The sequence below is a fragment of the Oncorhynchus kisutch genome, unplaced genomic scaffold (genome assembly GCF_002021735.2).
Source record: "Oncorhynchus kisutch isolate 150728-3 unplaced genomic scaffold, Okis_V2 Okis09a-Okis19a_hom, whole genome shotgun sequence".
Classification (NCBI taxonomy): domain Eukaryota; kingdom Metazoa; phylum Chordata; class Actinopteri; order Salmoniformes; family Salmonidae; genus Oncorhynchus; species Oncorhynchus kisutch.
In genome coordinates, this window is record NW_022261985.1 from 14,253,759 (window position 1) to 14,267,136 (window position 13,378).

A 13,378-nucleotide genomic window follows, 5' to 3' on the forward strand; every position below is an offset into this window, starting at 1 on the left:
ATACAATACTATACCACCAATAGCATCACCATGACTAATACAATACTATACCACCACTAGCATCACCATGACTAATACAATACTATACCACCACTACCACTAGCATCACCATGACTAATACAATACTATACCACCACTAGCATCACCATGACTAATACAATACTATACCACCACTACCACTAGCATCACCATGACTAATACAATACTATACCACCACTAGCATCACCATGACTAATACAGTACTATACTACCACTAGCATCACCATGACTAATACAGTACTATACCACCACTAGCATCACCATGACTAATACAGTACTATACCACCACTAGCATCACCATGACTAATACAATACTATACCACCACTAGCATCACCATGACTAATACAGTACTACACCACCACTAGCATCACCATGACTAATACAATACTATACCACCACTAGCATCACCATTACATCAGTACTACCACTAGCATCACCATGACTAATACAGTACTATACTACCACTAGCATCACCATGACTAATACAGTACTATACTACCACTAGCATCACCATGACTAATACAGTACTATACCACCACTAGCATCACCATGACTAATACAGTACTATACTACCACTAGCATCACCATGACTAATACAATACTATACCACCACTAGCATCACCATGACTAATACAATACTATACCACCACTAGCATCACCATTACATCAGTACTACCACTAGCATCACCATGACTAATACAATACTATTCCACCACTAGCAGCACCATGACTAATACAATACTATACTACCACTAGCATCACCATGACTAATACAGTACTACACCACCACTAGCATCACCATGACAAATACAGTACTATAATACCACTAGCATCACCATGACTAATACAATACTATACCACCACTACCACTAGCATCACCATGACTAATACAATACTATACCACCACTAGCATCACCATGACTAATACAGTACTATACTACCACTAGCATCACCATGACTAATACAGTACTATACCACCACTAGCATCACCATGACTAATACAGTACTATACTACCACTAGCATCACCATGACTAATACAATACTATACCACCACTAGCATCACCATGACTAATACAATACTATACCACCACTAGCATCACCATGACTAATACAATACTATACCACCACTGGCATCACCATGACTAATACAATACTATACCGCCACTACCACTAGCATCACCATGACTAATACAGTACTATACCACCACTACCACTAGCATCACCATGACTAATACAGTACTATACCACCACTACCACTAGCATCACCATGACTAATACAGTACTATACTACCACTAGCGTCACCATGACTAATACAGTACTATACTACCACTAGCATCACCATGACTAATACAATACTATTCCACCACTAGCATCACCATGACTAATACAATACTATACTACCACTAGCATCACCATGACTAATACAGTGCTATACTACCACTAGCATCACCATGACTAATACAGTACTATACTACCACTAGCATCACCATGACTAATACAGTGCTATACTACCACTAGCATCACCATGACTAATACTATACTACCACTAGCATCACCATGACTAATACAGTGCTATACTACCACTAGCATCACCATGACTAATACAATACTATACTACCACTAGCATCACCATGACTAATACAGTACTACACCACCACTACCACTAGCATCACCATGACTAATACAGTACTATACTACCACTAGCATCCCCATGACTAATACAGTACTATACCACCACTACCACTAGCATCACCATGACTAATACAATACTATACTACCACTAGCATCACCATGACTAATACAATACTATACTACCACTAGCATCACCATGACTAATACAGTACTACACCACCACTACCACTAGCATCACCATGACTAATACAATACTATACTACCACTAGCATCACCATGACTAATACAGTACTACACCACCACTAGCATCACCATGGCTAATACAGTACTGTACCACCACTACCACTAGCATCACCATGACTAATACAATACTATACCATCACTACCACTAGCATCACCATGACTAATACAATACTATACCACCACTAGCATCACCATGACTAATACAATACTATACCACCACTAGCATCACCATGACTAATACAATACTATACTACCACTAGCATCACCATGACTAATACAGTACTACACCACCACTAGCATCACCATGACTAATACAATACTATACCACCACTACCACTAGCATCACCACAACTAATACAGTACTATACCACCACTAGCATCACCATGACTAATACAATACTATACCACCACTACCACTAGCATCACCACAACTAATACAATACTATACCACCACTAGCATCACCATGACTAATACAATACTATACCACCACTACCACTAGCATCACCATGACTAATACAATACTATACCACCACAAGCATCACCATGACTAATACAATACTATACCACCACTAGCATCACCATGACTAATACAGTACTATACCACCACTAGCATCACCATGACTAATACAGTACTATACCACCACTAGCATCACCATGACTCATACAATACTATACCACCACTAGCATCACCATGACTAATACAATACTATACCACCACTAGCATCACCATGACTAATACAATACTATACCACCACTAGCATCACCATGACTAATACAATACTATACCACCACTACCACTAGCATCACCATGACTAATACAATACTATACCACCACTAGCATCACCATGACTAATACAATACTATACCACCACTAGCATCACCATGACTAATACAATACTATACCACCACTAGCATCACCATGACTAATACAATACTATACCACCACTAGCATCACCATGACTAATACAATACTATACCACCACTACCACTAGCATCACCATGACTAATACAATACTATACCACCACTAGCATCACCATGACTAATACAATACTATACCACCACTACCACTAGCATCACCATGACTAATACAATACTATACCACCACTAGCATCACCATGACTAATACAGTACTATACTACCACTAGCATCACCATGACTAATACAGTACTATACCACCACTAGCATCACCATGACTAATACAGTACTATACCACCACTAGCATCACCATGACTAATACAATACTATACCACCACTAGCATCACCATGACTAATACAGTACTACACCACCACTAGCATCACCATGACTAATACAATACTATACCACCACTAGCATCACCATTACATCAGTACTACCACTAGCATCACCATGACTAATACAGTACTATACTACCACTAGCATCACCATGACTAATACAGTACTATACTACCACTAGCATCACCATGACTAATACAGTACTATACCACCACTAGCATCACCATGACTAATACAGTACTATACTACCACTAGCATCACCATGACTAATACAATACTATACCACCACTAGCATCACCATGACTAATACAATACTATACCACCACTAGCATCACCATTACATCAGTACTACCACTAGCATCACCATGACTAATACAATACTATTCCACCACTAGCAGCACCATGACTAATACAATACTATACTACCACTAGCATCACCATGACTAATACAGTACTACACCACCACTAGCATCACCATGACAAATACAGTACTATAATACCACTAGCATCACCATGACTAATACAATACTATACTACCACTAGCATCACCATGACTAATACAGTACTACACCACCACTAGCATCACCATGACTAATACAATACTATACCACCACTACCACTAGCATCACCATGACTAATACAATACTATACCACCACTAGCATCACCATGACTAATACAGTACTATACTACCACTAGCATCACCATGACTAATACAGTACTATACCACCACTAGCATCACCATGACTAATACAGTACTATACCACCACTAGCATCACCATGACTAATACAGTACTATACTACCACTAGCATCACCATGACTAATACAATCCTATACCACCACTAGCATCACCATGACTAATACAATACTATACCACCACTAGCATCACCATGACTAATACAGTACTATACTACCACTAGCATCACCATGACTAATACAGTACTATACCACCACTAGCATCACCATGACTAATACAGTACTATACTACCACTAGCATCACCATGACTAATACAGTACTATACCACCACTAGCATCACCATGACTAATACAATACTATACCACCACTAGCATCACCATGACTAATACAGTACTACACCACCACTAGCATCACCATGACTAATACAATACTATACCACCACTAGCATCACCATTACATCAGTACTACCACTAGCATCACCATGACTAATACAATACTATTCCACCACTAGCATCACCATGACTAATACAATACTATACTACCACTAGCATCACCATGACTAATACAGTACTACACCACCACTAGCATCACCATGACTAATACAGTACTATACTACCACTAGCATCACCATGACTAATACAATACTATACCACCACTAGCATCACCATGACTAATACAATACTATACTACCACTAGCATCACCATGACTAATATAATACTATACCACCACTAGCATCACCATGACTAATACAATACTATACCACCACTAGCATCACCATGACTAATACAATACTATACCACCACTACCACTAGCATCACCATGACTAATACAATACTATACCACCACTAGCATCACCATGACTAATACAATAGTATACCACCACTAGCATCACCATGACTAATACAATACTATACCACCACTAGCATCACCATGACTAATACAATACTATACCACCACTAGCATCACCATGACTAATACAGTACTGTACCACCACTACCACAACCATCATGAATTATCAACAATACTATACCATCACTACCACAACCATCATGAATTAAACTGATATCATTACCATCACCCCTACTACTCGTACCACTACTATTAGGAATAATAATCACAACCATAATAATAATTAAGTTAATTATTCAATGTCTCAGGCTTCGGGAGGCAAATCCATATTTGGCTGCAAGAGGAGTCGTTGCTCCTTCACCTATGAGTATTTGGCTGCAAGAGGAGTCGTTGCTCCTTCACCTATGAGTATTTGGCTGCAAGAGGAGTCGTTGCTCCTTCACCTATGAGTATTTGGCTGCAAGAGGAGTCGTTGCTCCTTCACCTATGAGTATTTGGCTGCAAGAGGAGTCGTTGCTCCTTCACCTATGAGTATTTGGCTGCAAGAGGAGTCGTTGCTCCTTCACCTATGAGTATTTGGCTGCAAGAGGAGTCGTTGCTCCTTCACCTATGAGTATTTGGCTGCAAGAGGAGTCGTTGCTCCTTCACCTATGAGTATTTGGCTGCAAGAGGAGTCGTTGCTCCTTCACCTATGAGTATTTGGCTGCAAGAGGAGTCGTTGCTCCTTCACCTATGAGTATTTGGCTGCAAGAGGAGTCGTTGCTCCTTCACCTATGAGTATTTGGCTGCAAGAGGAGTCGTTGCTCCTTCACCTATGAGTATTTGTTGTTTTTCCTTTTAATAAGATCAAATGTGGAATAAATGTAGTAATTTCTACGAATAATGAATAATAATCTCTTGGTGAGGATTATATTTCTCACAGTAAATGAGAAAGTGCATCTCTGTTTCTACCTCCCCTGTCATGCAGTGACCACATACACGCTCCTCTTTGGGGAGCCATGTCTTTTTATGTCTGCCGGTTTCTATGTCAATCGGAGGTCACTCAGCCTGTACTTGGTAAGGATCTGTCTCTGCTTCGTATCTCTGACAGAGTAGAGATAATCAATTCAATTTCAATTTAAGGAGCTTTATTGGCATGGGAAACATGTGTTAACATCGCCAAAGCAAGTGAAGTAATAATAAATAATAATAATAATAATAATAATAATAAACAAAAGTGAAATAAACTATAAAAATGTACAGTAAACATTACACTCACAACAGTTCCAAAATATTAAATAACTTTCAAATGTCATATTATGTATATATACAGTGTTGTAACGATGTGCAAATAGTTAAAGTACAAAAAGGGACAATAAATAAACATAACTATGGTTTGTATTTACAATGGTGTTTGTTCTTCACTGGTTCCCCTTTTCCTGTGGCTACGTTGGTCTCCATTATAAATACTCCTCGCCTGGCGGACGAAACAACGCCACCTGCTGGAGGAGACAGATTTTGGGCCAAATTACCCCTCTCGGTTCGCCTTTTTACCCTCTCTGGTCTAACTGAGATTTTAACTACTGGAGTAGTTAAACCTTACATTGACTGAAACTAATTATCTTCTTACAATATTATTTTTAATGGTTAGTTGAGCTGATCAGTCTTGGCCCAGCCCACCATTTTGTTAAAAATGTAATTTTAAAATGTTATCAGAGTTTGGCTTGCCTGTCTGTGTATGGTGGTAGACCTACAAAGGTTGGTGCTATACATTTGTTTTGTGGTTAGTGTTTTTTTTTGTATTTTGTTGGGAAGCGTTTTATTTTGCAGGTGCACTTGATGCAGTTGTAATTGGACCAGCTACTAATCAGTAAGCAAAATCATATGCGGTCACTGCAACAAATTAAATACTCGTTATTGACATAATAAACCAATAGAAATAGTCACTGACACAGAAAGGAGGAAAGTGGTACCCTGATTTCCTCGTGTACCCCAAAACCATCACATCCCGGTTGCTTTTACTAGGCAGTTACATTTCTTGAATCTGTCTCCCCCTCCTGTCTCCTCTCCTCGATTATTTTCCACTCAGCTGATCGCAGTTTAAAATGGCGGCGTTGAGTAACGCCGAGTCCCCACCGCCCGTCTTCAACGGTGACACGATGGACCGAGACCCGGAGCGGGAGCGGGGACTGGAGGAGCTGGGAGCCTGCCTGGACCCCGCCTGTTCGGTGGGGATCCAGGAATGTCCGCAGGACGAGGAGGTATGGACCGGGGAGACGGGGGTGAAGCTGGGCATGGCGACACGGGGGTACCGAGTGGAGGTTGCTGGATGGGGATCTTTAGGAAACACCGGCTGTAATATGGATCGTGGGGATGCATTGCAGGGGGCGAGATGATGCACTAAAATGGAAATGATTTCCATCACTAACGTCTCCTTCGTCCTCTTTGTATTTGCCGTTATTCCTTAAGGTGCATTTTGCGTTAGACTACATCGATCACGTTAGATTTGTGTAATAGTACGCTGACGGCAGTGTTTATTTCAGGCCTGCCTATATTTCATTTGCTTTTCGAGTTTTTTTTCTCTCTCCAGCAGGTCTCTCTCTCTCTCTCTCTCTCTCTCTCTCTGCGGCGGCTGCATCCCAGCTCTCTGTTCGCTACCTGGCACCGTTTGACTTCAACGATCTACCGCGTACGGCTTGATAATACATCGTTTTATATCGATATAGCTAACGGACAAACTGTTATTTATATATATGAACAATTCATCAGGGATTTTCGTCAATTCGATGCAGAGAACCCCTTCGTGGGCTGTCGACGGGAGCTGATATGTCTGTGCACAGATCGGCTTTGTTTTGGTTGATAAAATGTACATTATTTTACAATATAGATCCAATGTTATGGAGGTTCATGCAGAATTATTAGCGCACGAATATTAATAGCTATTCACTAAGCTAGGCCTCTTCCATCGCCATGGCTCAAATGATATGCTCCTAGCTAACGTTACATTTATGTAAAGTTAAAACTTATTTTTCGACAGCTATTTCAAAAAATATTTTTGCTTTCAAAGCAAGAAGGCCTGTATCGAAGACATGCAATTCAAATAAAGAACATGATGCAACAGTCAAAAGGTATTTTGTGAGGTGACATATCAAGCGTATCCAATTGACCATAATATAAAATAATGCCAAAATCACAATCGCATCATATTGTATCTATTAGTCAAATAGAAAACGCTGTAAGTTGTGCAACGAGCCAAACCAAAATCATCAATCAATTCCCTGTCAGCTTAACTTTGGGACCTTGAGTAACCTGCTGTTTGATACTAGTGGTTTCTCTGGTTACAGTACAACTCATAAACCAATTCACCTGGGATCCAGGTAATTACATCAATTAGTAGGCCAAATTAGTACGATTTTTTTTATTTATTTAAAGGTATATTCAGATAGCTAAACTTTCTCCTTCCCAAAAGTGCTTGACTGATTGATGTTATTGTATGCCTTCTCAATAAATACAATATCTTTATTGTCTGTTGAAATTTTGTTCGCGCGGGATATCTGCAAATCTTCAGGATATCTTCCATTCTTAGTGAATAATATTGGCCCCCATTCAGCAGTCAACAGAATCTAAATAGAATCAAACAGAATTCAAATAGAATCAAACAGAATTCAAATAGAATTGCACGTAGAATCAAACAGAATTCAAATAGAATGCACATAGAATCAAACAGAATTCAAATAGAATGCACATAGAATCAAACAGAATTCAAATAGAATCAAACAGAATTCAAATAGAATGCACGTAGAATCAAATAGAATGCACGTAGAATCAAACAGAATTCAAATAGAATCAAACAGAATTCAAATAGAATGCACATAGAATCAAACAGAATTCAAATAGAACAGTTAGACAGGCTCCAGAACTTTGGCTACTGGTAACTATTTTTGAAACCTCCAGCTTTGGGCAGGATGTGTCAATGTGTAGTTCATACATGCATAATCTATGCGCAATAATTACTGTCTTACCTCAATTAGCCACGGAATCCAGAGTTTGAAAGCAACAGTATTTCTGGAAGCTGTGCTGCTTCATCCCCCCCCCCCCTCCCATATGGGCTAGCCCCCTAGCAATTTGATTTCTAGCCAATGAGCTTCAGCCCCTCGCCATTTTGAGTGATAACGAATCAAGATGCAGAGTGGAGAGAGTAATGACATATCTGTTCCGATGTGACGTAGTACGCAATTTTATCGAGAACCGCTATTGGCTAGTGAGCGTTACTTTCAGAACTACTGGCTAAAAGGTACCGGAGAATCTCTTTTAATAGTCATAGAATCAGAGAATGTCATTGAATTTGAATTCTATCATTTTTGATCACAAGTCCTATTGCCCCAAAACAGTAAAACATTGTCCAGACTGAGGCCAATTAGAGTCCAGAGGTGTCACATCCACCTGCTCCAGATATACACATGATGTGCGCATTTGGAGTTATTTTCATGAAACAGTACTCGCCGGCTTCACGTTTCTATCCACAGTTTTTATGCAAGTAGTCATACCGTATTAAAAGTGGGAGTTTCTCCCATTCTTCTCTGCAGATCCTCTCAAGCTCTGTGTGGGTTGCATCGCTGCACAGCTATTTTCAGGTCTCTCCAGAGATGTTTGATCGGGTTCAAGTCCGGGCTCTGGCTGGGCCACTCAAGGACATTCAGAGACTTGGCCCGAAGCTAGCTTGGCTGTGTGCTTAGGGTCGTTGTCCTGTTGGAAGGTAAACCTTCTCCCCAGTCTGAGCGTCCTGAGCACTCTGGAGCAGGTTTTCATCAAGGATCTCTCTGTACCTTGCTCCGTTCATCTTTCCCTCGATCCTGACCAGTCTCCCAGCCCCTGCCGCTGAAAAACATCCCCACAGCATGATGCTGCCACCACCATGCTTCACAGTAGGGATGGTGCCAGGTTTCCTCCAGACATGACGCTTGGCATTCAGGTCAAAGAGTTCGATCTTGGTTTCATCAGACCAGAGAATCTTGTTTCTCGTGGTCTAAGAGTCCTTCAAGTGCCTGTTTGGCTGTTATGTTCCTTTAACTGATGAGTGGCTTCCGTCTGGCCACTCAACCATAAAGGCCTGATTGGTGGAGTGCTGCAGAGATAGTTGTCCTTCTGGAAGCTTCTCCCATCTCCACAGAGGAACTCTGGAGCTCTGTCCGTGACAATCAGGTTCTTGGTCACCTCCCTGACCAAGGCCCTTCTACCCCGATTGCTCAGTTTGGCGGGGTTGCCAGCTCTATGAAGAGTCTTGGTGGTTCCAAACTTCATCCATTTTAAGAATGATGGGCACTTGGGCACCTTCAATGCTGCTGACATTTTTTGCTACCCTTCCCCAGATCTGTGCCTCAACACAATCCTGTCTCGGAGGATTACGGACAATTCCAGCGACCTCATAGCTTGGTTTTTGCTCTGACATGCCCTGGCAACTGTGGGACCTTTTTATAGACAGTTATGTGCCTTTCCAAATCATGTCAAATCAATTGAATTTACCACAGCTGGACTCCAAGTTGTAGAAACATCTCAAGGATGATCAATGGAAACAGGATGCACCTGAGCTCATTTTCGAGCCTCATAGCAAAAGGGTCTGAATACTAAAGTTAATAAGCTGTTTCTGTTTTGTTTTTAATACATTTCTAAAAACTTGTTTTGGCTTTGTGGGGTATTGTGATGTCATTATGGGGTATTGTGATGTCATTATGGGGTATTGTGATGTCATTATGGGGTATTGTGATGTCATTATGGGGTGTCGTGATGTCATTATGGGGTATTGTGATGTCATTATGGGGTGTCGTGATGTCATTATGGGGTATTGTGATGTCATTATGGGGTGTCATGATGTCATTATGGGGTATTGTGATGTCATTATGGGGTATTGTGATGTCATTATGGGGTATTGTGATGTCATTATGGGGTGTCGTGATGTCATTATGGGGTGTTGTGATGTCATTATGGGGTATTGTGATGTCATTATGGGGTATTGTGATGTCATTATGGGGTATTGTGATGTCATTATGGGGTATTGTGATGTCATTATGGGGTATTGTGATGTCATTATGGGGTGTCGTGATGTCATTATGGGGTGTCGTGATGTCATTATGGGGTATTGTGATGTCATTATGGGGTATTGTGATGTCATTATGGGGTGTCGTGATGTCATTATGGGGTGTCGTGATGTCATTATGGGGTGTCGTGATGTCATTATGGGGTGTCGTGATGTCATTATGGGGTATCGTGATGTCATTATGGGGTATCGTGATGTCATTATGGGGTATTGTGATGTCATTATGGGGTGTTGGGATGTCATTATGGGGTGTTGGGATGTCATTATGGGGTGTTGGGATGTCATTATGGGGTGTTGGGATGTCATTATGGGGTGTCGGGATGTCATTATGGGGTGTCGGGATGTCATTATGGGGTGTCGTGATGTCATTATGGGGTGTCGTGATGTCATTATGGGGTATTGTGATGTCATTATGGGGTATTGTGATGTCATTATGGGGTGTCGTGATGTCATTATGGGGTGTCGTGATGTCATTATGGGGTATTGGGATGTCATTATGGGGTGTTGGGATGTCATTATGGGGTGTTGGGATGTCATTATGGGGTGTTGGGATGTCATTATGGGGTGTTGGGATGTCATTATGGGGTGTTGGGATGTCATTATGGGGTGTTGGGATGTCATTATGGGGTATTGGGATGTCATTATGGGGTGTTGGGATGTCATTATGGGGTGTTGGGATGTCATTATGGGGTATTGGGATGTCATTATGGGGTATTGTGTGTAGATTGAGGAATATTTAAAAAAAACATTTTTAAAGCGATTTTTAGAATAAGGCTGTAACGTAACCAAATGTGGAAAAAGTCAAGGGGTCTGAGTACTTTCCCAGGGTGGAGAGGAGACTGACCACTCACTCTCTCAGGGTGGATAGGAGACTGACCCACCCCGCTCTCCCAGGGTGGAGAGGAGACTGACCCACCCCGCTCTCCCAGGGTGGAGAGGAGACTGACCCCCCCCCTGCTCTCCCAAGGTTTAGAGGAGACTGACCCCCCCCTGCTCTCCCAGGGTGGAGAGGAGACTGACCCCCCCCCCCCCCCGCTCTCCCACGGTGGAGAGGAGACTGACCCCCTTCCGCTCTCCCAAGGTGGAGAGGAGACTGACCCCCTTCCGCTCTCCCAAGGTAGAGAGGAGACTGACCCCCCCGCTCTCCCAGGGTGGAGAGGAGACTGATCCCCCCGCTCTTCTAGGGTGGAGAGGAGACTGACCCCCCCGCTCTCCCAGGGTGGAGAGGAGACTGACCCCCCCCGCTCTCCCAGGGTGGAGAGGAGACTGACCCCCCCCGCTCTCTCAGGGTGGAGAGGAGACTGACCCCCCCCCACTCTCTCAGGGTGGAGAGGAGACTGACCCACCCCGCTCTCCCAGGGTGGAGAGGAGACTGACCCCCCCCCCCCTGCTCTCCCAGGGTGGAGAGGAGACTGACCCTCCCCCCGCTCTCCCAGGGTGGAGAGGAGACTGACCCACCCCTGCTCTCCCAGGGTGGAGAGGAGACTGACCCCTTCCCATTACCCCACTCTTTTGACAGTCAGTTGTGATTTCATGTTGACAGTCGGTTGTGATTTCATGTTGACAGTCGGTTGTGATTTCATGTTGACAGTCGGTTGTGATTTCATGTTGACAGTCGGTTGTGATTTCATGTTGACAGTCGGTTGTGATTTCATGTTGACAGTCGGTTGTGATTTCATGTTGACAGTCGGTTGTGATTTCAGGTTGACAGTCGGTTGTGATTTCAGGTTGACAGTCGGATGTGATTTCAGGTTGACAGTCGGATGTGATTTCATGTTGACAGTCGGTTGTGATTTCATGTTGACAGTCGGTTGTGATTTCATGTTGACAGTCGGTTGTGATTTCATGTTGACAGTCGGTTGTGATTTCATGTTGACAGTCGGTTGTGATTTCATGTTGACAGTCGGTTGTGATTTCATGTTGACAGTCGGATGTGATTTCATGTTGACAGTCGGTTGTGATTTCATGTTGACAGTCGGTTGTGTAATGATGTGTATTTTAATGTTGACAGTCGGTTGTGGAGTTTGGGACGCAGCGAAGAGACAGAACAACCAGTAACTTAGTCTTCCACTACTAGTGTCTAATGGCTGCTTCCAAAACGCCACCCTAGTCCCTTTGTTTAGCCTACTGCTCTACTTTTGACCACGACCGATAGGGACCCATAGTGCACTATGTAGGGAATAGGGCTCTGGTCTAAAGTAGTGCACTATATAGGGAATAGGGCTCTGGTCTAAAGTAGTGCACTATATAGGGAATAGGGCTCTGGTCTAAAGTAGTGCACTATATAGGGAATAGGGCTCCATTTGGAACAGAGACATGCTATGCCTCTGCAATGTCTATAGTCACCATCTCAGTCAATGTAATTAGGCTATATAACGGTATGATGTGACGTTCATAATTAGTGTGTGTGTGTGTGTGTGTGTGTGTGTGTGTCTCCTCTTAGATCTGGAATATCAAACAGATGATCAAGCTGACACAGGAGCACTTAGAGGCACTACTGGACAAGTTTGGAGGAGAATGTAACCCTCCGTCTATATACCTGGAGGTGAGTTACCCTGTGAGGAGGTACCCCTCTGTCCATATACCTG

General features: G+C 42.4%; 1 protein-coding gene across 3 annotated transcripts in view; it reads left to right on the forward strand.

The window, feature by feature from the left end:
- Window positions 1-6,757: 6,757 nt before the first annotated feature.
- LOC109886565 (serine/threonine-protein kinase B-raf) overlaps window positions 6,758-13,378 on the forward strand; it is a 45,464-nt gene continuing 38,843 nt past the window's right edge. For 2 of the 3 annotated variants that reach the window (XM_031815392.1, XM_031815394.1), the window contains exons 1-2: window positions 6,758-6,957; window positions 13,234-13,335. In XM_031815392.1, coding sequence (XP_031671252.1) covers window positions 6,802-6,957; window positions 13,234-13,335 — 258 coding nt within the window. In that variant the 5' untranslated portion in view covers window positions 6,758-6,801. The remainder of the gene's footprint in view (window positions 6,958-13,233; window positions 13,336-13,378) is intronic. The other variant, XM_031815393.1, reaches the window with a different exon arrangement.